This window comes from Delphinus delphis, chromosome 17 (assembly GCF_949987515.2).
Source record: "Delphinus delphis chromosome 17, mDelDel1.2, whole genome shotgun sequence".
Classification (NCBI taxonomy): domain Eukaryota; kingdom Metazoa; phylum Chordata; class Mammalia; order Artiodactyla; family Delphinidae; genus Delphinus; species Delphinus delphis.
This window is the reverse complement of record NC_082699.1, coordinates 39088641-39115212: the sequence shown is the minus strand read 5'-3', so window position 1 is coordinate 39115212 and position 26572 is coordinate 39088641. Positions and strand designations below refer to the sequence as shown.

The 26572-nt window shown below is 36.5% G+C and overlaps 1 protein-coding gene across 2 annotated transcripts in view; it reads left to right on the top strand.

The window, feature by feature from the left end:
- Positions 1 to 24553, top strand: part of RAD54B (RAD54 homolog B) — a 95010-nt gene extending 70457 nt beyond the window's left edge. For both annotated transcript variants that reach the window (XM_059994904.1, XM_059994905.1), the window contains 7 exons: positions 4537 to 4676; positions 8187 to 8477; positions 11472 to 11647; positions 18215 to 18476; positions 19996 to 20062; positions 20250 to 20447; positions 23603 to 24553. In XM_059994904.1, the coding sequence (XP_059850887.1) occupies positions 4537 to 4676; positions 8187 to 8477; positions 11472 to 11647; positions 18215 to 18476; positions 19996 to 20062; positions 20250 to 20447; positions 23603 to 23820 (1352 nt within the window). In that variant the 3' untranslated portion in view covers positions 23821 to 24553. The remainder of the gene's footprint in view (positions 1 to 4536; positions 4677 to 8186; positions 8478 to 11471; positions 11648 to 18214; positions 18477 to 19995; positions 20063 to 20249; positions 20448 to 23602) is intronic.
- Positions 24554 to 26572: the final 2019 nt, after the last annotated feature.

Here is a 26572-nt window from a genome sequence, read left to right as displayed (position 1 = left end):
TAGAAAAACGGACTTTGAACATTTAGTAGAGGCTGTTTTTAAAGAAAAAAATGAGTTGGGGAAATGGAAAACTTAATCTAGGTAATTTCTGTATCTTTGGCTATTTGAGAAACTAAGTGGATTCCTTATACTTCTTGACTAGCTTTTGATTTTGAGATCCTTGGGGTCAGAAAAGCAATGGAAAAAAAGATTTAGCTGAATTTAGTTACACTGTGTTGGAAGAAAAAAGCAGAGACTGTTTCTTTTTACTGCTCAATGTGGGGTCAATATTGCTTATGGAGTTAACAGCTATGGAGTTAAAAAGATTGGCATTCGAAGGGCAAAGAAAAATAAAATGGGAGAGTGAGAAACTAAGATTACTTTTAGGTAATAATAATAGATAATAAAAAAAAATAGATTCTCCTCTATTTGAAAAACAGATAATGTCCTTTAGCAAAAACGGACAGTTTTACTAATATTCTCAATTATAAGCAAATACCAGTTCAAATAGCGTTACAAATTAAATTTAATATTTTCAGTAGAAAATGATTCTGGGACTTCATTTAGAAGGACTGTCCTGATGATGACCAGTGAGTTGCTTCCTTTGAGGAATTAGCATTGCCCCCTTTATTCGTACTTTGTCTTCTTTATCTTGTTTCTGTTTTCCAGTCCTTGTCTCTGTTGCTCCTGAGCTGTGAAGGTAGGTGAAAACTAGCACTAACTAACCTCTTACATTTAGAATTACTTACAGTTGGTTTTTATCTCCTTAGAATTGCCTGAATAAATTCTTCTTTTTTATAGTGGCAGCATATCTTACTCCCAATGTGATTTGTGTCTTATTAGGAAGTAACATTTATATATGAGTATGTACAGTGCTCATATATAATAGGTGCTCAGAAGCTATCTAAGAATCAAATGAAAGTAATTTTGATTTTGTTTCCTTCTGCTATCTAGCCTAGTGCTGTGAAGAACATTTAGTTAATATTTACTGGAAATTTTAATATTAAAATTAAATTAAAATTTAATAGAGGTGTATTAGACTTCTAGGGCTGCCGTAACAAAATACCACAGACTGGGTGGTAAATTTCTTCAATGACAGAAATGTATTTTCTCACAGTTCTGGAAGCTGGAAGTCCAGTGTCAAGATGTCAGCAGGTTTGGTTTCTCCTGAGGCCTCTCTCCTCGCCTTGCAGATGACCATCTGCTCGCTGGGTCCTCTCATGGCCTGTTCTCTGAGTGTGTGCATCCCTATGTCTTTCTCTCTTCTTGAAAGGATACATATTGGATTAGGACTCCACCCTTATGAGCTTCTTTAACCTTAATTACCTCCTAAAAGGCCCTGTTTCCAAATATATTCACATTGGGAATTAGGGCTTCAACATAAGAATTTTGAGGGGACACAGTTCAATCCACAATATCTTATTATGTTAGCTATCCTTCATTAGATGTTAGATATCCTTTCTTTATATTATAAAAAAGAAAAATCTGAGATTTGAAAAAATTCTCATTAAAAAGTGAGAGTTAAAAATATATATCACACACAGACACAGACACACAGAGATACATACACATATTGCTATATTATAGCATGCTTAGAAACTAGAGAATGGAAATCATCCTTCAATCTCAATTTCTTAATGAGCCATTAACATTTTGTCATGTTTCATTATTCTCTCACACACGCATGCACACATGCACACAGAGAACATACATACATATTTCTTTTTTATATATACATACAAAATCCGTCTTTATTCATAGACACACATGCACAGCAAAATACACTTAATGTAAACATTTTCCTATGATAGTGCATAATTTTGAAATGTGGTGATGGATATCTACAAGCACATACTTTTCTATATAGATTCCTAGAAGTGGAATTATAGGACCTGAAGGAAAGATACATGTATGAATATGTATAAAGAGCTCTTAGAGCTTTTTATGGAGATAATAGATGCGGATATAGCTGTAGGTTATTAGCAATGTTCCAGTACTTTGGTTGGGTGGTAGATTTATGTCTCCTTAAAAAGTAAACAATAAAACAAAGAAAAAGCTTTTATTGCTGGGATAGAGGTAGGGAAAGAGAAAGAGTTCTCTCAGTTTCCCTAGAAGTTTCACTTCCATAGCCCTGAAAATAGTTTTAGTAAACATACAAACTTTACTTGAAAATCTTTAGTGTTTCCTTTTTTCTTGTCACAGGACTTTGCTGCTCGACTTTTATTAATGTTATATTATTTAGCTTCTTCTACAGGTTCTGCATAGTCTAGAATTAGAAAAGAATATTAAAAGCAGCGAACTGGGGACTAAACTACTTCTAGACAACATTTGTGACAACTCAGAATGATACTATACTAGTGTATTGGCTATCTTGTAGGCCCTTCTTTTCTTTTCTTTTCTTTTTCTTCTTTACTCTTTTTCCTTATTATTTTCTGCCCTAAATCCTTTTCCTGATCCCCTTCTTATTGTCTGCCTGTCTTTTTTCCAGTTTTGCTTTTGCCTCTTTCCCTTGTGTATCAGTTGGCGTGATTTCAGGTGTAAGTAACAGATATGTGGATCAAATGTGCTTATTCTCCCACATAACTGCAGGTCTAGAGCTAGGGCATGTTCCAGGGGTGGGGTTACATCAGCTCAACAGTGTTGTTAAGGATTCTGATTCTTTTTGTTCTTTGCTGTGCCATGTTTGGTGTTGACTTCATATTCATGCTTGTAACAAGTGGCCAGAGCAGTTGCAGACATCACATCCAGATGTGGTGATATTTAAAGGAGAACAGGGGCTGGCTCTGCCTTTATCTCCATCTTTAAGAGTGAGGAGACTATCCCAGGCTCCTCCCTGACTTCCTTTTATATCTCATTGGGCAGGATGGGTCACATGCTGTTGGTGGAAACTGTCGGTGCCCCATGAGCTCCCCTTTTCTGGGCTGTTGGACCCACCCCATAGCTGCTGGGACTGTTGATTAAACAACCCATGTCTCCTGCCTTTTCTGGAGAATTATCATTGGTTGAGTGAGAGGTCCTTCTCTCCCCTGCAGCTTGGTCAGTGATTGACTCGTATAGAGGAGCAAGTAAAATGCCAGCTCCTTTGCCTCAGGATAATTTCAGGAGGACCTTTATAATGTAGTTTATGCTCTAAGGCTCCCTGTAATTTTGCTCAAGCTAAATTGTTAGTTTCTTCCCCTGCATTTTCTGATTCCATTATTCCCTTTCTCTTGAGAATAATTTCTCCATTAATCATGTGTAGCCTAATCCTTATCTCAGGCTCTGCTTCTGAGAACCCAGTCTAAGACAAACCCTTTCTTACATAAGTCATTGGCGAAGGGGTAGAACTACCATGATTAGCTTGGATTCATCATTTGGCTGGCTGGCTGGAAGCCAACCGCAATGATCCTTGTACCTTTTGTTCCCTTCTTTCCTTCTTGTTTTTCCCATTCCCCCTATTTTTATTAATCATTGTCATGGATATTCTTTTAAAGGTTTAACAAAATGCATACCAACATAAATATATTTTCTTTAATTCTGTGATGTGTCTAAAAAAATTTAGAACTAACTAGGTGTATTAAAAAAAATTAGTAAGCATTGGTCCCACCTCGAGTCTATGCATTGACTTTCAAAGGAAGTGATCATGAAACTCCTTAACATTGTAAAAATTTGTGTTGTCTGTTATTGAAATAAGTGCATTTTTATTTACTTCTATTATTTATATCTTTGGACAACTTTTTGTAGTCTGTTATTTGAAACTCATCTGGAATTATGCTGTTTTACTATGCTGATATATATGTTCACTTGATATTATTATAATTATTGAAACATGCTAGTGTCTCTTTGAAAATTAGTTAGCCAAATATTATTGAGTATGTAGTATGTGCAGGGTATATCAATCTATTACAGTCTGTGTCAGTCTTTAGGATCAATGAAGATCCCAATTTTATCTGATAACTTTGTAAGGTATTAATAATAGGTACCGTTCACTGTGTCTACTAAATGTCAGGCACTTCACATCCATTGTCTTTACTTTTCATTGTAATACCACTGGGAAATTATTATCTTCCCACTTTTATAAGTGAAAAAAATCCCGAGTTTAACTTAAAAGAGCTTAAGTAACTTTGTCCAGAGTCACACAATTATAATAATAACAATTAACAGTTATGGAATGTTTATTGTGCTGCAGGCACAATAGTATATAAATTAACTCATTTGATCCTTACAACCCTAGGAACTGCTATTATTTTCCTAATTTTACAGCAAATAAAATTGGGGTAAGTAACTTTTCAGGGTAACTCAGAGAATAAGTGATGCAGGTAGGATTTGAACCCAAGCAGTCAGACTCTAGAGCCTATTCTCAGCCAAAATGCTGTACTAAATAGACTTCAGTTCACAGTTAAAACCAGAGTTAAAATTTTGTACGATTATTAATTTTTTAAAACTTGATTTAGCTGGTCTTTCTTAGTTTGAGACTTTGCTTGTATTTAGTGATCTTAGGGAAGAGAGTACAAATTTCTATAAAGACCTGATACTGTAAAACACAAACTTGACCTCTCATCACTTTTCTCTCTTTAGGTACTCCAGTTCAGAATGATCTCCAAGAATTTTTTGCATTAATTGATTTTGTAAATCCAGGAATATTAGGCTCTTTGCCGTCTTATAGAAAAATATATGAAGAACCCATTATTAAATCGAGACAACCTTCTGCTTCTGAGGTATAATTTACTTCAATAAGTAGGATAAAAATGAGCAGTTTGGGAAAATCATTCATAACTTGGGTATTATTTTAATTTAGGAAAAAGTAAATTAGTAGAGTGATTTTTAAAATTTTACCCACAATCGTTCAACTCCTTTTGCATATCTTACTTAAGAAAATGACCCTATCACTTGAAAAAGATTCATAAATAGGCACTTCACAGAGAATTATAAATGACAGTAAAACACATAAAAACGTTCATCTTTACTGGTATTGAAAAAGGTAAACCAAATAACCATGAAGTAACTTTCGTACTTTTCTACTGATGTTTTAGTTGGTTAGATTTACATTGTAATAGCAAGTTTACATAGGGGTACTATTCTCTACTGATTGGAATATAAATTGGTACGACTGGAGGATAGTTTGGCAATATGTATCAAAAGCCTTAAAATTGGGTATAAATATTTACTGAGCATTTTCCATGAACTAGGAACTATATAAAAAATAATGATTGGGCTTCCCTGGTGGCAGAGTGGTTAAGAATCCACCTGCCAATGCAGGGGACATGGGTTCGAGTCCTGGTCCAGGAAGATCCCACATGCCGCAGAGCAACTAAGCCCGTGCACCACAACTACTGAACCTGCGCTCTAGAGCCTGCGAGCCACAACTACTGAAGCCCACGCGCTTAGAGCCCGTGCTCTGCAACAAGAGAAGCCGCTGCAGTGAGAAACCTGCGCACCTTGTACACCACAATGAAGAGTAGCCCGCGCTCGCCGCAACTAGAGGAAGCCCGCGTGCAGCAATGAAAACCCAATGCAGCCAAAAATAAATAAAATTAAATTAAAGGAAAAATAATGATTTAAGCATATATTTAATAGAATGGGAAATGTTTATGATACATTATTTAAAAATAAAATCACATTCATTTATTTACCCAACACTTACATATTAAATACCTAAAGTGGGCCAAATGCTAAGTGCCAGACACCGGGGAATATGGTGATAAGCCAAACTGGTTGGTTGTTCCCATGAAGCTTTGTGGTTTGAGATACTGTTTTTGTTACAAATAAAAATAAAACATCTAATATATTTACATATTTATGCAAACAAAATGGTTTTGAAGATATACATAGAAAGTCTTGGCAGCATTGGCTGTTTCTGGTTGATGAAAGTTAGCTTTAATTTTCTTATTTTTGCATAACTATATTTTCTGACCTTTCTCCAGTGAACCAATTATTTTGTAATAAAAATTGAGAATAGTTTTAAAATATAAGGGAAATTTTCTGTGATTTATATAGAAACAAATATGTACATATGGGATTTATTTTAAGCTTCCCTGTGAAGTTCTATACACTTTAAAGAGTCTATGTAGAGAATTTATTTTTTTATTTATTTATATTTTTTGGCTGCGTTGGGTCTTCACTGCTGCGCCGGGCTTTCTCTAGTTGCGAGTGGGGGGCTACTCTTCGTTGTGGTGTGCGGGCTTTTCATTGCGGTGGCTTCTCTTGTTGCAGAGCATGGGCTCTAGGTGCGCAGTCTCAGTAGTTGTGGCGCACAGGCTTAGTTGCTCCGTGGCATGTGGGATCTTACTGGACCAGGGATCGAACCCATGTGCCCTGCATTGAAAGGCAGATTTTTAACCACTGCACTACCAGGGAAGTCCCCTATGTAGAGAATGTAAACATAAATTTCATTCATACTGTATTTTGACTTTAAAAATGTACTATTATTTTACGAACAATGTGTAATGATTTTGAAAGAGTCAGCAGTACCTTGTGCCAATAATTTCTTGTAAGCTTAGTTTTAGGATCAATTACTTGTCAAAATATTTTCTTCCAAGAATTTGCTCTATTAGTGCTTTGATAATGATTTTAAGACCATGTACTGTTACAGTCTTCTCATAAAAGCTTACTTTCAGACAATTCAGTTTGTGGATTATTGATTTCCAGTGGTTCTCAATGGTGGCAATAGCCAAACAAACAAGGATTCGGAGACTGTGGCTTCACTTAATTAAATGATTATGCTAAACATTTAAAGAGATGATTGATGATTTTTCTATTCTAAACTGTATTTCATTTCTTTTATTTAAAAAAAATCTGAAGGGAAGCAATTAGTAAATGGTTGATCATTATAAAATGTTTAATGTTCATTTAACTGCATGTTCTGGGTTGGCCAAAAGGTTCATTTGATTTTTTTCTGTAAGATTTGGCTCTAGTAGCGCTTAGTTGTCTTTAACTTCATTCGAAACAATTTTGTTAGATCGTATTGTGACAGCTGTCATATCAGCATGCATTTAAAAAAAAACTTATCAGAATTGGTGATTTTTTTGTGTAGGCATTTTAATATTGAAGATGAAAGAAACAAAGCAACATTTTTGGCATATTATGCTTTCTTATTTCAAGAAAGGTAAAAACACAACTGAAATGCAAAAAAAGATTTGTGCAGTATATGGAGAAGGTGCTGTGACTGACTGAATGTGTCAAAAGTGGTTTGCGAAGTTTCGTGCTGGAGATTTCTTGCTGGATGATGCTCCATGGTCGGGTAGACCAGTTGAAGTTGATAGCGATCAAATCAAGACATTAATTGAGAACAATTAATCAACATTAAACCACATGGGAGATAGCCAACATACTCAAAATATCCATATTAAGCATTGAAAATCATTTGCACCAGCTTGGTTTTGTTAATCACTTTGATGTTTGGGTTCCACATAAGTTAAGCAAAACAAACAAACAAACAAACAAAAACCTTCTTGACTGTATTTTCACATGCAATTATCTACTTAAATGTAATGAAAACGTTCCAGTTTTAAAACAAATCGTCTCGGGCGATGAAAAGTGGATACTGTACAATAATGTGGAATGGCAGAGATCGTGGGGCAAGTGAAATGAACCACCACCAACCACACCAAAGGCCGGTCTTCATCCAAAGAAGGTGATGTGTGTATACGGTGGGATTGGGAGTCCTCTATTATGAGCTCCTTCCAGAAAACCAAACGATTAATTCCAACAGTACTGCTACCAATTAGACCAACCGAAAGCAGCACTTGACGAAAAGCATACGGAATTAGTCAACAGAAAATGCATAATCTTCCATCAGGATAATGCAAGAACATATGTTTTTTGATAACCAGGCAAAAACTGTTACAGCTTGGCTGGGAAGTTCTGATTCATCTGCTGTATTCACCAGACATTGCACCTTAGTATTTCCATTTATTTCAGTCTTTACAAAATTCTCTTAGTGGGAAAAAATTTCACTTCCCTAGAAGACTATAAAAGGCACCTGGAACAGTTCTTTGCTCAAAAAGACAAAGTTTTGGGAAGATGGAATTATGAAGTTGCCTGAAAAATGACAGAAGGTAGTGGAACAAAACAGTGAATATGTTGTTCAATAAGGATCTTGGTGAGAATGAAAAATGTGTCTTTTATTTTTACTTTAAAACCGAAGGAACTTTTTGGCCAGCCCAGTGGTTTCTTTTTTTTTTTTTTTTTTTGTCTAAAACACTTTTAAGTCTGCTGTTTTTCCATAGGAAGAAAAGGAGTTAGGAGAGAGAAGAGCAGCTGAACTTACTTGCCTCACTGGGCTCTTTGTCCTTAGAAGAACCCAAGAAGTCATAAATAAATATCTCCCACCTAAGATAGAGAATGTAGTCTTTTGCCGACCAGGAGCCCTACAGATTGAACTTTATCGAAAACTGTTGAATTCTCAGGCTGTCAGATTCTGTCTTCAAGGATTGTTGGAAAATAGTTCTCATCTAATATGTATTGGAGCTCTTAAAAAACTGTGCAATCACCCCTGCCTTTTGTTCAGCTCAGTAAAGGTAAGTAGTGTATGAGCCTACGTCAGGAATATGAGCTGAAAGCTCTATGTCATGTGAACCTAAGAGGGCAGATTGGACTAATCCCTGGGGTTGCATTTGTGGGTTTTCCAAAAGCTGTGCAGCCTCTCCAGTGTGATTCTTCTTTAGACTTTATCCAGCCTTCTACTTGTTCTTCAGAGCATGACCATATTCATAGAGCTGAACGAGGGATGAAATGGGCTTGAGGCTCTGCCTTCTAGAGTTTGTGCCCCCTACCCTTTGGCGCCTCATCTAATGCTCGGTCCTGGTTTCCCTTCCTATTTTATATTAATACAGCCAGTCAGTTTGTTTGGAGCTAACAAATACAAAATTTACCATTAAGAAATAATTTATTTTTTCCTCATAAAAGTAATACATGATTGTTATATGAAATCTATAAAATTCAAAAAATCACAAAGAAGAAAATAAAGATCATCTACTGGTTACAATGTAAATTGGTACAACTGGGAGACAGTTTGGCAATATGTATCAAAAACCTTAAAATTTAATGTATCTTGTGACGTGGTAATACCACTTTGAATAATTTGTCATAAAGAGATAAAGCTCTCCAGCCACAGAAAACCACATTTGGTATTAATAATCTTAGTTAATACTTATTAAACACCATGTACCAAACACTAAGTACTTTTCTAGTATTTTTTTTTTATTCTTCACAAAATTCTATGGAGTAAGTACTATTGTTACCATCCCCATTTTTGGGTGAGGAAACGGACTCAAAGATACCCATAAGTAGTCTTTTCTAGAGGAACTTAATTCTAATGATGCTATGCTTATTATTTAAAAATCTATTATTATTATTATTACTAAATAAATTGTGGACATTTCCCCAAATTAGATGCCTTCTACAAGTATGATTTTTAATGGCTACATAGTTGACCTGACCATTTGGATATTAATGAACATAAGGCAGTTTGGGGTATAGTGAGAGTTTTCTGTTTTGGTGTTGGAACTAGGTATCAGTCCCTACTCTACTACTTGTTTAATTACAGACAAGTTTAACCATGGCCAGGTTGTGTCTGTGAGCCTTAGTTTGTCTTAACTGAAACACAGAGACAATAATAACTTCCTGATAATGTTATTGTGGCTATCTGATGAATTTTTATTACAACTATACCTGAATATTACAACTCATAACTGAAGAGTATTGGGTTGCAGAGAGTCAGAGAAGAGATTGCCCTGTCTAGTTGATGTGAGGAATCTAACTGGTAAATCTCTGTGATGCACCTCCACGCATCAGGCTGTCTCAGCATAAAGATATTGTCTGTTAGTTGATTCTTAATTAGGATTATACATTACAGTCTTCAGGGAAGCTTTTAAGACTACATTTGTCCAGCCTAGACACATATGAGCCGATTCAGATTCTCTGAGAGTAGGACCCAGTCATGAAGATTTTAAAAAAGCTCTCCCAAGTGATTCTGATTATGTGTTCCTGGCTAAGAACTTGTGCATTAAGATCATTCATCTCCCTTGTATTTTGATTTAATATTCACCAGACAACTTTCTGCTAATGATTTGCTTCCCCATGCACCTTTCATAGGACAGAATGCATAGACCAGTTGGTTTAAACAGGCAGGTCTCATTTATAGGTCAATAAATATATATTCTGATTTATTCAGTCTCTTAATTTGGTTAGTACGGCTCATTTCCCTAGAGCTTAAGTTTATGTAAGTTTCTGAACATGAAAAGCTGTAGATTAGACCCTGGGTCTGTGGTCCTTTGATAACCTCGCCAAGGTGTAGGCATTTTAGGAAACCTAACCCAAAGCAGCCAGCAACCATCTCTCCTCTCATGTGTATCCCAGTTATGTAAATATCTTAGGGTTCTCAGTATTTTTAATCAAGTGACTTCACCCAAATATTGCTATGTTTTGGGAATAAGCCAGATTAAAATTAGTACTTTGTGCCTAGCATTTTATACTACTTGATTCACTGCCCTTAAGATGTTTCTAGTATTATTAAAGGATTACAACACACATTAAAACATTAGGGAATTATTTTAAAAAAGTATATAGTTAATTGAATAATTAAATAAATTCGAAGTTGAAATGTACTGTGTAACCATAAAGGTTAAAAGTCAGTGCCCCCCAAAAGGGGGCATGTGAGTAATCAGGTGGAATTTGCATTGGGCCCTCAAGTATTTATAGGATTGGGATAATTGGGCAAAAAAAAGATGGCGTATTCTAGGCAGGGGTAGTAGGTTGAACAAAGTTTCAAGAACAATGATAAATCTGGTAAATGTGGGAGAGAGTGAGGAGAACTGCCAATCCCAGAAATTTTATCTGAAAAAGTGATGCAGTCATTAACAAATGTAATCTCCAGTGTGTGTTCACATGTCAGCTAGGCAGTTTGAGGGGGAATTTCAGAGGTGGTGATAATCTCTTTGGAATAAAATTATATAAAAACTATTGGTAAAATAAACAAAATATTATAAATAACAATAGATTTCTCTGTTAACTTCTTGGCAGAATTGTTCCTTCTTGTAGAAGAAATTGATAAGATCGAGTGGACTGTTGTGCTTGATTTTGAGTATCACCTGGGAGGTGCTGTGTGAGCCTGCAAACTGGGAGAGAAAAGTAATAGCAGGGAGGGAAGGGGGGAAGAAGAGAGAAAAAGGTAGCAATGATGAGGTCTCAGGGTTTTGGAGAGGATAGATTTCCTAGAACTGTTTGCCCTCTATTTTCCTCCTGTTTATTTCTCTGCTACCCACCTCCCCATCAATCACACATCGGCAATGATACTGCGCTTGTGGGATTCAGGGAACAGGCATTTGGAGACAGCATTAGAACTGCTCTGTAATCAAAAATGACCAAATTGTGACCTACGAAGATTAACATAGCAATTAGATTGGGCTTTTCAGGTAGCTATTAATCTTCAGTTTTTTCCCCATAATTTTAGCATTTTTTCCCTTCCGATTAAAAAAACATGAACCAGTGTTGACAGTCATCCTTTTGAACAGGAAAAAGAATGCAGCTCAACTTGGGATGAGAATGAAGAAAGGAATCTATATGAAGGCTTGATAAATGTGTTTCCCGCTGATTACAACCCACTCATGTTTGCTGAGGAAGAGTCAGGAAAACTACAGGTGCTGTCAAAGCTCTTAGCTGTTATCCACGAACTTTGTCCTGATGAAAAGTAAGAAGTCAATTTAATAAACCGCTTGTAAGTGCTTATGGAATTTCAGCTTAGACTCTGTCCTTATTCCCTCCCCTCACTGCCTCTTTTTGAAAAGAAGAAAACATTAAAAATCAGTTGTTTTCTTCTTTGGGGGCATGGTTAGCTCCCAGTCTTTTGTAAACTTATCATTAACAATGTGTCTGTAAGCTTTTATTTAAGAAAAACTAAATGTAAATACATATAGTTTAAAAACCCTAGAGATGTCTTTTGATATTATAACACCTAACTAATTTCTTTATCACTTTCAGAATCCTTTGTTCTTTTTCTGTCCTGAAACGTTGATACTCCTGAGGGCTTTGTCTTCAGCCTCCTTCTCACTCTAAACACCCTTCCTGGTTTAGCTCTACTCGTAGTTTCAGCTATCATCCACATGGTGTTGATTCAAAATCTGTATCTCTAGTCCAAGCCTCTCTTCTAGTTTCCACATCCTTCTTTCTATTTAATGGACATCTAAATCTGTCTGGACCTCAACTTCTCGTGTACTAAACCAGCTTTATCATTTTGCCATTGCAAGACTGATCCTTTTTCATTATTGCTTGGCTTGATGAATGGTACCATAATGCAAGCAAAAAACACTCGTCATTCTAGACTTACTTTTCTCCTTCACTTTCCCAGTGTCATCAGTCACTACATTCTAGTCTATTGATTTTATTTCTTAATTTCAGGAATCCATTTCTTTCAGGTACCAAGATTTTTTTTTTAGTAACTATTTTAAATTTTATTTAAAAAATTTAATTTTTAAATTTTTTTTAAAGTTATTTTTTATTGACGTAGAGTTGAATTATAATGTGTTAATTACTGCTGTACAGCACCAAGATATTTGTTTTGATTCTTGTAATTACTGATTGGCTTGTGGTGGTCTCTTATAAATTATGTCCCTCTTACTTTCAATCCCATTGCATATCAATATTGCCCTAAATTATATTAAATACAAATGTGAACATGTTACTCCTTTTCTTAAAAATCATTCAAAGATTCCTAGTTGCCTTCCAGAAATTTCTAAACTATAGCACATTGAGCAAGACTCTTCATGACCTGGGTGGTGCCTCCTTTTCCAGCCTCATACCTCTTGACTCCTTCACACTTATCATGTGGTCCAATCATACCAGACTATTTGCAAAACCGGCAATTTGCTCTACTTCTCTCCTCTGTTCTTACCTGTTTCAGGTTCCTATGCCTGGTGTACCTCCACTTCTCATTCTTCTGACCAACTTTCTCTTCTTTAAGACTCAGCTCGGATGCTTTCTCCTCTTAGAAGCCACTGGCCTCATAGTGAGTTAGATGCCCCTCTTCTGTACTCCCTTAGCATCCTGTACCTCCCTCTAATGGAGCTCTTCTCACGTTATATTGTAATCATTAGTTCTCTTCTGTGTCAGCACCTATAGTGCAGGGACTATGTCTTAATTATTCTTGTAGGAGGTATTCAAACTGTTTTTGAATTAAGGCAAAAATACAGAGAAAAGATTGCAAAATAATAATTATATTTAATTGTCAAGGAATCTACTTAACCTCTTCGGAGCATTAATAGTATCATTTGACTTGTGAAAATTTTTAGATTTATTTTTCATAATAATGAAGTGACTAAAATAAGGAAACTTTCTATGAACTCTTTAATACAGTTTGATTAAAATGTTTTATTAGATAATATTTTATATATACAAGAGTGTGTAATGTATGTGTATATATATATATATATATGCAGATTGTGACCCAGTTTGAACTTAGAGTGTAAACTTTTAGTTAGACTTTTATTTACATCTTGTCTTCACTGGATTCTGTTTTTCCTTTTTTTCTGAACATGGGATAGGTGGTTATTGTTGGACAAGGAATATGAGTGAACAGAATTTTAGAGGAAATGGGAAGAGATCAAGTGTGACTGTAGGTGTGAGAATTTATCCTTGAAGATGTTCTAGAGGAAAGTTCCCCTCTTGTTGTGGGAAGGAAGGAACGAGGAAGAAAAATATAATTTGGGGGTAGGGGTTGGGTTGGAGTCATTTTGACTGCTTGTGTATCCTAAGAAAACTGAATCCTGCCTTGTCCGATGAAAGAAGAAATAGCACTTCCATCAGTGGCACAGACTGGTCTGGTGCTTCACATTATCTGAAGAGATGGACCTTTCTTTTTAAATTGTGGTAAAATACACATAACATGAATTTACTATCTTAATTATTTCTAAGTGTATTGTTCATTAGTGTTAGGTATACTCACACTGTTGTGCAACCAATCTCCAGTACTCTTTTCATCTTGCAAAACTGAGCTATACCCATTAAACAACAACTCCCCATTCCTGCTTTTTCCCAGCCCCTGGCAACCACCCGTCTACTTTCTGTCTCCACGAATCTGACTACTGTAGGCACCTTATATAAGTGAAATCATACGATGTTTTGTCTTTTTATGACCAGCTTATTCTACTTAGCATAGTGTCCTCAAAGTTCATCGATGTTGTAGCATGTCAGAATTTCTTTCCTTTTTAAGACTGAGTAGTGTTCCACTGCATATATATAACATTTTGTTTACCCATTCGTCTGTCGATGGATAGTTGGGTTGCTTCTGCCTTTTGACTATTATGAATAATGTTGCTGTGAACATGGGTGTACCAACACCTTTTTGAGACCCTGTTTTCAGTTCCTTTGAAAATATGTCCAGAAGTAGGATTGTTGGATCATATGATAATTCTCTCTTTAATTTTTTGTGGAACCTCCATAATCTTTTTCGTAGCGGCCGCACCATTTTACATTCTCACTAACAGTGGACAAAGGTTCCAACTTCTCAACAACCTCTCCAGCTTTGCTATTTTCTGGTCTGTTTTGTTTTGTTTTTGACAGTAGCCATTCTAACGGGTGTGAGATGATATCTTATTGTGGTTTTGATTTGCATTTCCCTAGTAATTAGTAATGTTGGGCATCTTTTGATGTACTTGTTGACTATTTGTATATTTTCTTGCAAAGACGTCTGTTCAAGTCCTTTGCCCATTTTTTTAAATTGGGTTGTTTTTTTTGTTGTTGTTGTTATTGAATTGTAGCCCCCTCCCCCTTTTTTTTAATGGCCAATTGGGTATAGAGGCCAGGTTTTCCACATCTGAGCTGCCTATGCACAAACATCTCCTAAACCTTTAAAATACGTAGCTAGAAGTTGCTCACAGTGTTTGACTTCAGGGATAGTATTACTGTCTACACCTGATCTACTGTGTTATTGTTAACTAGAACTGGATAGTTCTATTTTCGGTCTACAGGCAGAACTCTTCTACAGTGCTTTTGTGCATATTGAGATGAATTAGAATTGGGTGGAGGCATATCTGAGAACTCCTGGCTTGTCTGGCTGGTGGCCCTTTTATGGAATTTTTTAAAAGAATACTTCAAAATTTAAAAAGTTCCTCTTCCCTCCTGGTTGTTGCATTCACGCACTAGGCTTCATGGCTTGGAGAGTAGAGTTCATGCCGAATTCCACACCCCGTGCATCTCTTGGTTGGACACTCTTGTGCTGGGTGCAGCTTGCACTGTACCTGACATGGCAGCCTTGCCTACAGATTTCAACTGCTTTCAGGGACAGTATAGTGACCATAAAAATAATAGCCTTGTTTGAAAGTGGTATGTATGTGTGGCGGGGCTTTAGACCTCTGGGAGGGGATTGTCCAAGGCTCTTTACCAAGATAGTCACCTATCCCATCAATCTACATCTAGCCTTGTAAGAACTTGTTGGGGGAAAATATTCTGAAGCCAGATTTCCTCCAGTCCAGTAAAGTTGTATCAGCAAAACTATGTTTAGATAATGTTATTCATCCCCGTAATAGTATAGAAAAGGAAGGGAAAAATGACTGAATTATTAGTATAGGAATTTTGGCAGATTGCGTAAATGGTCTTAAGTTCTCCCTCCCTATATCCATGTTCCTTTGCTGGGTAACTTTGGGTGATCTACCATTCTGACTCTGAGCTCAGCCACGTGATCTGAATTGGTCCATGAGGTTCTGGCACACATGGCACAAGAAGAGGCTTGAGAAGATCTTGTGCACTGGGGCTTGTCCTCCTTTGTGCTTCCTGGAAACTTTTTGTCACCATGTGAATAAGCCTGGGCTAGCCTGCTAGAGGGTAAGAGACCTGAGAAACTCAGATGAGGCTTCCCAGCCGAGGCCCCTCACCAGTCAGCCAGTTCCCAGTCTACTTGGCAGCTGACTGCAGATGCTTGAGTCAGCACAGCCACGACCAGCAGAGGAACCTCTTAGCCGAGCCCAGCCCAAATTGCCAACCTACGGAATTGTGAGCTAAATATAAAATACATGGTTGTTGTTTTAAGCCACTGAGTTTTGGTTTGGTTTGTTATGTAGCCAAAGGTAACTGATACAGGAATACAAATATACATGATCTTTACCTTGTTAGCATAGATAATTAAGATAATTCTAACTGTTAAACATTTGCTTTATTTTAAAAATTTCTAGTGCTAATAATTATCTCACTAGTTATAAAACTTGTAGGAAATATTCTTGATCTGTTTTTTATTTTTTGCTTAATTCATCAAACTTTAGCTATTAGATAAATTCTGGTTTTACTTTTTACCATATTTTATTGTTTAAAATTTTTATTTTATCAAAATGTTAAAAGGGCTTATCATTAAAAAAGACAGGAGTTCATAGTTCCATCTCTCCCCCTTTGCATCCTGTTTCTCAGAGTCAATCACCAGCTCCCATAGTATGTTGCCAGACCGTGTACTTATACGGCTATCTCTTGTCTTTTCCATATTTTCTTCATGAAAAACTCTAGCAATTTTTCTTCATTCTTTATACATTGAGTTATAATCTTTTTTTTAATATGACAATGCTTTTTGATAGTTTCCCATGGCTTTTATTTTATTTTATTTATTTAGTTTTTGGTGGCACGCAGAACTTCCCTGGCCAGGGATTGAACCCTTGCCCCCTGCAGGGGAAGCGCAGAGTCTTAAACACTGGACTACTAGGGAAGTCCTGAGTTATAATCTTGATGTGCCTTAATATGGATCATGTTTTCATTTATTGAACTGAAAACTCTATAGTAAGTCGTTTTAATCTGAAGATCCCATGTCTGGGAAGCAGCCTCTTTCAGAAAACAATTTTCTTTTGTTTTATTTGGAATTTCTGTCAGTCATATATTGAACCTCATGGATTGATTCTATAATTCTTTTTTCTTTCCTCTCCTATTGGTCATCACTTTTCCTTTTTAATCTATTTCCGGGAAGATTCTCTTTCTTTCTTCTAAATCTCCTATTAAATTTTTATTTGGGCTGTCATTTTAAATTTCCAAGATAATTTTCTTATTCTTGATTGTTCTTTTTTATTGCCACCTCTTCTTGTGAATGCTATCTCTTAGGGTATTAATTATTTCCTTAAAATTGTCTTCTGTTTCCTCCATTGCTCTGTTTTATTCATGTTTCTTTTTTTCTGTTTATTCGTTTTGGTTTCTATTTTTCGTGTTGGAGGCTGGCTTCAAGTAGCTGGTGGCCCTTGGTGTCCATTTATATTTAAGAGTAAGGCAGTAAAACACTAACTGAATGCTCTGTGTGCATGGGCAGGGCTTGTGGACTGCTGACCTGTGTTAGGTAACAGATAGCGAGCTGGCTTTTTTATTTGGGGATTCCCTATCTGTGGACCTTTTCTCTGGGGTCATTCAAATGAGTCATTCCAGAGGTGAGTCTTCCAATAATATCTTTCTTGGGGTGTGGAATGCTTTGCTGCTGGTGTTCTGGGAGTTGGCAGAAAAGGGGGACTGGAATCTTACCATCCATTTTGCAGACCTTCATTTTGGTTTGTCACTATATCCCTGCCTTCTAGAGTTCCCTGGTCTAAGTTTCTTTGGTTTACTTTCTCCAGAGAATAAACATTCTAGTTGAGAAAGAAAAGTCAACTAGTTACATGGGATGAGGGCCTGAGTTCTACTTACCAGTGCTCTTGTAATAGCCCCAGTCTAAACTCCTTTCTTCTGAGCTGGCTTTACGAGAGTATATGGTGTTAATGAACTTGTACCTGTTTCTTATTGGAATCTCTCTCTTTGGGCACTTAAGTTTCACTTTCTCTGTACTCCTAAGCAGGTCACCATTCCACTATTCTCTGTTTTCATATATAAATGTCTCCTGTTTCATTAAAGATAGAGTTTGTCTTTTTGTTTCTTATTCTCCTGCTGTTCTTAGGGTGACTTAAGAGAGGTAAAGAAAGCAGAAAATTCTTTACTCCACTATCTTGATGCTGGAAGTCTCTTAGATATTGACTTTTTTTTTTGGCCACGTGGCTTGTGGGAATCCCAGCTCCCCAACCAGGGATTGAACCTGTGCTCTCGGCAGTGAGAGTGCAGAGTCCTAACCACTGGATGGCCAGGGAATTCCCTCTTAGATACTGATTTTAAAATTGAATTTGAAGGAGAATGTGTGTTTTAATTGTACAAGGTCATTGTTGGATGTTCTATAAATATCAGTGATAGTATTATTGTGGTATTTTCCTTCAATTAAAAAAATCTAATATTGCTTTTAAATTGTGTATAAAGATTCTTTCTTTTTGATTGACAGGGTGGTGTTGGTATCCAACTATACACAAACCTTGAATATTTTACAAGAAGTATGCAAGCGTCATGGATATGCTTATACAAGACTTGATGGACAAACACAGATCTCTCAAAGGCAACAAATTGTTGATGGCTTTAATAGTAAATACTCTTCTGATTTTATTTTTTTGTTAAGTTCAAAAGCTGGTGGTGTGGGACTTAACCTTATTGGAGGATCTCACTTAATTCTCTATGACATTGATTGGAATCCAGCCACTGATATCCAGGTAGGACTGTTTATGTATTAAACAAACATTATAGAATGCCTATGGGGGATACAGGGCCTGCTGGGGATATGAGGATGATGATGATGTATAATAACTGCTGCATATTGAACCCTTATTTTGTATCAGGCACTCTGCTAAGTGCTTTACATCTGTTTAATCTTCACAATAACCCTACAAGTGTGGATATTCTAAGCCCTGTTTTACAGATGAAGATATGGAAGTTTGTTCTCAGTCACATAGCTTATAAGAGGCAGAGCCAGGATTCACACCCAAACCTGTTATGTCTCCAGGCTCTAATATACTGTGTAGTTGGGCCTTCAGGATCCTCATGACCATCAGGGGAAGACAATAAAGTGTTACAGGTGCTATGATCAGTGTTTGTGCAGGGTATGGTAAAGATATAAAATTAGCTTATTTAAGGAAATATTTCAGAAGCAGCCTTTGGTTTTCTTCAGAATACAGTCCATTTTCATGTATTTTGAGATTTCTACCTATGGATTTGCATCTCATATGGTATCTGTGTTAGGAGACCTGGAGACAACCCTCGGGTTCAATGATTCACTAGAAAGACTCACAGAATCAAGAAAAACAGCTATATTCATAGTTAAGTTTTATTACAGTGAAAGAATACAGACTAAAATCAACACAGGTAGAAGGTGCATAGGGTAGAGTCCAGGAGAGACCAGGCACAAGCTTCCAGTTGTCCTTTTCCACTAGATTTGTATGGAACAACACTTAATTTTCCCAACATTAATGAGTGACAACACATGGAATATTGTCAACCAGAGAAATTCACTTGAGCCTTGGTGTCCAGAGTTTTTGTTGGAGGTCAGTCATGTAGGCATGGATACCTGTGTGACTGACCTTAGTTGCTCAGTCTTCAATCCCTGCAGAGGTCAACTGGCCCAAGTCCCCACCTAAATCACACTGTTAGCATAAACTACTTGGTGTGGCCCAAGGCCCCAGGTAAACTAAGAAGCTCTTATCGGGCAGGATACTCCAGGGTTCCAGGAGCTGGTTGAAGGCCAGACTTTTCTTTGGAATGTGCAAGGTTTGAACATCAACCTTTTACTGTACAGTATCATTGATAAATCCTAACACCACAGAGATCTACGTAGAGCCTGAGCTGATTGCAGGTATCCTAGGGATTCCTTAGAGGTGAATCATTAGCCTCTTGGACTGAGAATAAACCCTCCATGCTATGCTATACTTGATTCTTTGCATTCTTACTGCCCAAACTCACTGTCCCATTTTTTGATGCAGATAGACCCTCTCACTGTTGCATGGCACCCTGTAATTATTTTACAGTACCACAGTGAGTGTTCATTCATCCCTTTCTTTATCCCAGGAAAAAAATTTGAAGTGGAGAATGCTTAGGTATGCCTGGGCTTTGTTTTTTGAAGCTGTAAGTGAAATCTAGAATTCCTAATCTTAATTGTATTAATGCAGGTTGCTTATGTGGGAAGGGTTATCATTAGTTTCTGCTTGTACTCTCAGAATTCTCATTAATTTTCTATAGGCAATGTCTAGAGTGTGGAGAGATGGTCAGAAACATCCTGTACATATTTACAGACTCCTAACCACAGGTAATAACTCTTCAGTGTGACAAAAATGTATTCCCTTTGAATAATTAAAGATTTTTTTTTTGTTAATCTGTGCTTCAGTATCAGGAATAGTTATTTTGTTAGCTAGTATACTAAGAAACATGCTTTACCCTACAAAAATAACAGATGTAAAGATCTGAAGGAAATCTAATGAATGTTTCCTCTTCAGGTACGATAGAAGAAAAGATCTATCAAAGGCAGATCAGTAAGCAAGGTCTTTCTGGGGCAGTTGTAGACCTAACGAAGACATGTGATCATATTCAGTTTTCAGTAGAAGAACTTAAAAATTTGTTCACATTACATGAAAGTTCACATTGTGTTACTCATGACCTGCTTGACTGTGAATGTACAGGAGAAAATTATACAGGTTAGTTGTATTTTAATTGTTATGATGGTAAAGTTAATTGGTCTCCCTTTAGTAGTTGAAAATATTTAAATACAGAATAACTAAAATATTTACCCCTTGCATATGTTAGTTTTCTTTTTTCCTCAGGTCACAGGGCAGCTGCCACATGGGTATTTGAGAAAATTTTAGTTAGAACCTTATTCTTTCAATTTAGCTTCTTATTTCCGAATCAGTTGTGAAAAATTTGGCCTATTGGTAAAATCTTTCAAATCCTGATAATAATGACTTCAGAATTAGGGAAATGTTTTTAATCCTTATTTCTGTTTCACAAAAAACATAACACTTGACAGAATAATCCTACTGTTTATTTTGTGTAGAACTTATTCCTAATGAGGTCATATTTTATGGGGCAGTAAGCATGGGCTGCCATACTTCTCAGTGCTTCATGCACTGCTCGTGCTGCTTAAATGAGGCTGAAAGCGTCAACCCTCCAGAATTAATACCATTCAAATAGGTACTGGATCAGGAGTAGCACTTGAGCAACCAATGTCCAGTAGTTGGAAATCACTTGATAAATTGTGTTGAGATGGGTTTAAGAAGTAAAACTGTATAAGACTAACATGGAAGAATTTACATTTTATATAATCCACACTGATCTTCTCTATAGTATGATTTTTCCATCTTAGTAATTTCTTCTCTTATTATTTCTCTTTTCCCCTGTATTTATCTAAATTTTTTTTTTTCTTATTTTCTAAAGCTGAATCCTTAGCTTAATGGCTCTCAGTCCTCTTTTCTGAAATGGGAATTTAAGGCTGTAAATTTTCATCTAAGCTGAATCTCATAATTTTGATATGCAGTCTTTTTATTATTCAGTTCTAAATATTTTTTTTCCATTATAATTTATTCTTTGGCTCAGAGGTGTTTAAAAGTATGTTTTATGATGTATTTTAGTTTTTGTTATTGAATTTTAGCTACTGCACTGTAGTCACAAATATGGTCTGCATGATATTGATTCTTTGGAAACTATAGAGACTTGGTGTGTGGCCTGGTGTGTTTACTTTGTAAATATTTTTGTACATGAAAAGAATGTGTATTCTCTTAATTACTTAGTTTAGAGTTCGCCATATTAGTCAAATTTTCTGTTACCGAATTAGTTTTTTCTTATTTTACAGATTTAAAAATTTACTAATTTAACTGAAAAATTGATAATATATTTACCTGTCTCAACTATTTAAAAATATAAAATGTATATGGTGAAAACTCTTCCTCCCATAATGCCGTCATCTGCCTAGTTTCTAGTCCTGCTACCCTATGCAAAACCAGTATTATTAGTTTTATGTGTATCCTTCTAGATATATTTTTCTGCATATGCAAGGAACTCTTGCCCAGTTTTCCCCCCAATAAAGGGTAGTGTAATATGTGTATAGTTCTGTACCTGTTTTATTTAATAGTACCTTGAGATCTCCCCGTATCATTAAAGAGTTTCCTCATTCTTTTTTTCTCTCAGCTATATAATCCTCCCTTGTATGAATAGACCATAATTTATTTATCTGACCTTACAGCTGTATAATTAGGTTCTTTCCAGTCAGTATATATCTTTATTCGTACATCTTTTTCCATATCTTCAAATATCTCTATAAGGTAAATTATCAGTGTTGCTGTGTCAGAGAATGTGTGCATTTGTAATTCTGATAGATCTTGCTAAGGTGCCCTCCACTGGGGATTGTATCATTTATACCCCACCAACAATATACTATTTCCCCACAGCTTTACCAGTTTAGGATTATCAATTGTTTGGATTTTTGCCAATCTGATAGTAAAAAAAATGGTATATTGGTCTAGTTTTAATTTAATTTTATTATGAGTGAAGTTGGGTATATTTTCCTATGGTTAAGAGCTGTATTTCCTTTATGTGAACCACCTGCTCATATCATTTGCCCATTTTTCTATTAATGACCTAATTCTGTGTTAGGCATATCTGTTATTGAAAGAGATATGTTAAAATCTTACAGTATGACAGTGGATTTGTCAGTTTCTTGTTATTCTGTCAATTTCTGCTTTATATATTTTGTATCTTCTTTGTAAAAATTTTTTCATTATTATTTATTTATTTTATTATTATGTAGTGATTGCTTTATCCCTGATGTCTTTTGCTTTCATTTTGTCTTTAGTTAACATATTACACTGACTTTTTAAAATTTTTATTGGAGTATAGTGGATTTACGATGTGTTAGTTTCAGGTGTACAGCAAATACACTGACTTTCTTATTGTTAGTATTTGTCTGGTATATCTTTTTCTGTTCTTTTATCTTGAATCTTTCTGTGTCCTTATGTTTTAGGTATCTTTCATGTAAATAATATGAGGCTGGATTTTCTTTTTTATCCAGTCTGATGTTCTCTTTTTTAAAGATTTAATTTTATTTATTTTTGGCTGCATTGGGTCTTCGTTGATGCACGCGGGCTTTCTCTAGTTGCGGCGAGCAGGGGCTACTCTTTGTTGTGGTGCGTGGGCTTCTCATTGCGGTGGCTTCTCTTGTTGCGGAGCACGGGCTCTAGGCACGTGGGCTTCAGTAGTTGTGGCACGAGGGCTCAGTAGTTGTGGCTCACGGGCTGTATAGTGCAGCCTCAGTAGTTGTGGCACATGGGCTTAGTTGCTCTGCGGCATGTGGGATCTTCCTGGACCAGGGCTCGAACCCACATCCCCTGCATTGGCAGGCGGATTCTTAACCACTATGCCACCAGGGAAGCCCTTGCTACAGAATATTAATGAGTTTGATTATGGAGTGTTAACCCACATTGTTACAGTTATGTTCTGAATTTGGAAACGTATCTGGCCCCACAGGCTTTTAGGTAAGAAACTGTGGACCTGTAATACATCTCTTTGGATGATTAATTTGTTTAATGTGTATTTCTCCTGCTAGACCATAAAGTCCTTGAAAACAGAGACCATGTCTATTTTTGTTCACCATTTTGGCCCCCATTGCTCAAATCAGCACATTGTAAACAATTTATAAATATTTGTAGAAGGAATGAATTAATTGAATTTGCTTATTTTAACATAAACCATGGTGATCAAATGTAACAAATCATATAAACTCATTATATATTTAAAAAGTATTGTATGTAATAGGATATTGATTGGCCTAAGGATTTCCTCATTGTTTTACTTATTTCAGGTGATTCATTGGAAAAATTCCCTGTCTTTAGAAATTGTCAGCTTGGTACACATCAACAGAAGTCTGACTCCCTGAAACCTGTCTCCATGTCACAGCTGAAGCAATGGAAACATTTTTCTGGAGATCATTTAAATCTTACAGATCCTTTTCTTGAAAGAATAAGAGAAAATGTGTCATTCTTTTTTCAGAATATAACCAATCAAACTACTGCTATATAACCCCCTTTAAAAAATTAATCTAGTAAGTAAATGTAATTTTGGAAAACAAATAGAATTATTTTAATTATAATAATATATTTTATTGCAAAATGTATTATAGTTTTGATATAATAATCAAAACTGAGTTGTTTAACTTTTTGTATATATTCTTAAATATTGAAACATTAAAGACATACTTGTATCATCCTATAATTGTTTATTAATAATTCCGTAATTAATGCAGTTTCATTAAGTAATTTCTAAGGAATTTTCATAAGGAATATTAAAAGGTGAAATGCCCTGTTTCTATCTTTGGGAAATCTAAACTGATTAGGAATATTAGACAGATGTGGGAGACAACTGAAAAATGTGGTAAGTTTAAACTACAGCTCAAAGGAGAAAGAGAATCAGAGACTAGGATTGCTAATGCTGAAGATTCAGTTGGACATAATAGTTGCTGCAGGGCGGTTTGGGTGAGAGTGGTCTGTGGGTTGTGGCAGGACGGGGAGGAGTACTGGACACTTCAAAGCACCGGTTTCTAATCTGGGACTTCAGACTGTAAAGCCATGTCCAGCAAGCATTGTTTGTACTCTGGTTAATGGTTCAGCTACCATCATGTCAAGGGGTTTCTGTAGTAATTTTTGACATTAAATAGAAAGTTTTAATGTATAAAGCAAGCTTTAGAAGACTGAAGTCTGCAAGGAGAAAGGAGTTACTCATTTAATCTCCAATTGGGGTTTCTGTAATCAGCTTTTGCTTCCTTTTAGGGAAATTTCTTTTAGACTGAATATTGTCTTGAGGTGTTGAATAAAGACTCAGTTGTGTATCATCAAGTCTGAGTTCTTTGGATCTGTGGTGCCATGCCTGGGCACTTGTACATCTAGGATTCATGAACTGGCAGTTTGGGGATCAAGTTTGTCGGTAAGGAAGTAGTCAACTAATAAAAAGCAAAAATGGTGTTTCTTGGCCCTTTGTATATGCCTCTTATATGAGGCTTTGCATATAAAACGTCTTCCAATATGTATCTTGCATCACATATTCTCAGGTGTAAAATCTTAAAAAAAAATGATAAGAGACTAGCAACTTTATTGTCTATCTTAACTGTAGTGGATACTAGTGTGTATTGCCCAGATTGCCCCCTTCAGGACCAATGTGCTCATTTACCCATCTATTGGGGGTGCTGCCTCTGACCACTCATAGCCAGATCTCTCCCTAAGAATATCCCACAGCTGAAAGGAGCTGCCTCGCTCAAGGTTACCCTCCCTCCCCTGGGTGGCTGGCATCCAGTGATTTGTTGTTACAGGGTAGAAAGGCCCAGCCTCCTTGCCTCAATTTGGGACAACCCTTCAGGATCATTCCAGCTCCATAGCTCCTCAGTTGAGGCCGGTGTTGCAGCTTCATTGCAGTCCAGCTTCTCTGTCTTTCCAGGCCTGCTTCCTTCAGTGCCTTACAGATAATCGTGTATTATAAGCTTTGCTTTATACCACATTTGAAAAATAGACCATGACAAAATGAATTACTATTTGTACATTCACAGTGTTGTACAATCATCACTACTATCCATTTTCAGAAGAGAGTTCTCTTCTTAATGTGTCCCTTCCCAGCACTCAAGGCCTCTATCCCAGCAACTCCCTAGTTGACAAATGCAGTGAACTCTTTGCAGTCTTTATCTTGACTTCTGTTCACATTAGGTATTGGTAAACTTCTTGAAATTCCTGCCTTTCTTAATTTTGATTAAATGATTAAACTAATTTGTCATTCCACAGATATTTATTGAGTACCTAGTACATGCTGGACATTGTCTTAGGGGTTATGCCTGTAACAATTAAATAGGCAAAGTCTCTGCCCTCATTGTGCTTTCGTTCTAGCACCGTGAGAATAATACACATATATAATATTGTACATGGTGATAATTGCTATGAAAAGAAATAAGCAGAATAAGGGAGATACTAAACAAGGTGGGGATGGGGGTTGCTATTTATATAGGGTGGATTTATGCAGAGACCTGAAAAAACTGAGGGATTGAGAACCATGACATTCTCTGGAAAAAAGTGTTCCAGACGGAAGGAACCACAAGTGCAGGGTCCTGAGACAGGTGAAGGAGTGTTCGACATATCTGAGAAACAGCCAGAGGCCGTGTGGAGAAAGTAAGAAGCAAGTTAGAGCTGAGGTGAAAGAGGTAATTGCAATGGGGGATCAAATGTTACAGGGCATTGAAAACCACTTTGAGGGCTTTAGTTTTACTCTGAGGGAGATGGAAAACCTCTGGAAATTGAGCCAAGGAAAGTCATGATCTGAGTTGCTCTGTGATGAGAACAGACTGTGGTGGGAACAATGAGATGAGTTAGGAGGCTCTTGCCATAATCCAGTCAAGAGGTGTTGGTCGTTTAGACCAAGTGGCAGCAGGGCAGTGTTGAATTCTGCATATTTTTGAAGGCAGGGCCAACAAGATACCTGAATGGATTGAGTGAAAGGTATAAGAAAAAGAGAAAAATCATGAGTGATCTTGGAGTCATTTGGAATGATCCAAGGTTTCTGGTCTGAGCCAAAGGAGAAGTGGAGTTGCCAGTTACTGGGATAAGAAGACTGGGAGAGGAGAGGTTTGTGGGGGAAAAGCACAAGTTCACATTTGATTATGTCAAGTTTGATATGCCTATTAGATATCCAGTGGAGATGTCAGATAAGCAGTTTGGTACATGAGTTGAATTCAGAAGCATTGGTCAAGGCTGGAGATAAATTTAGGATTTGTCAGCATGTAGATGGTATTTAATAA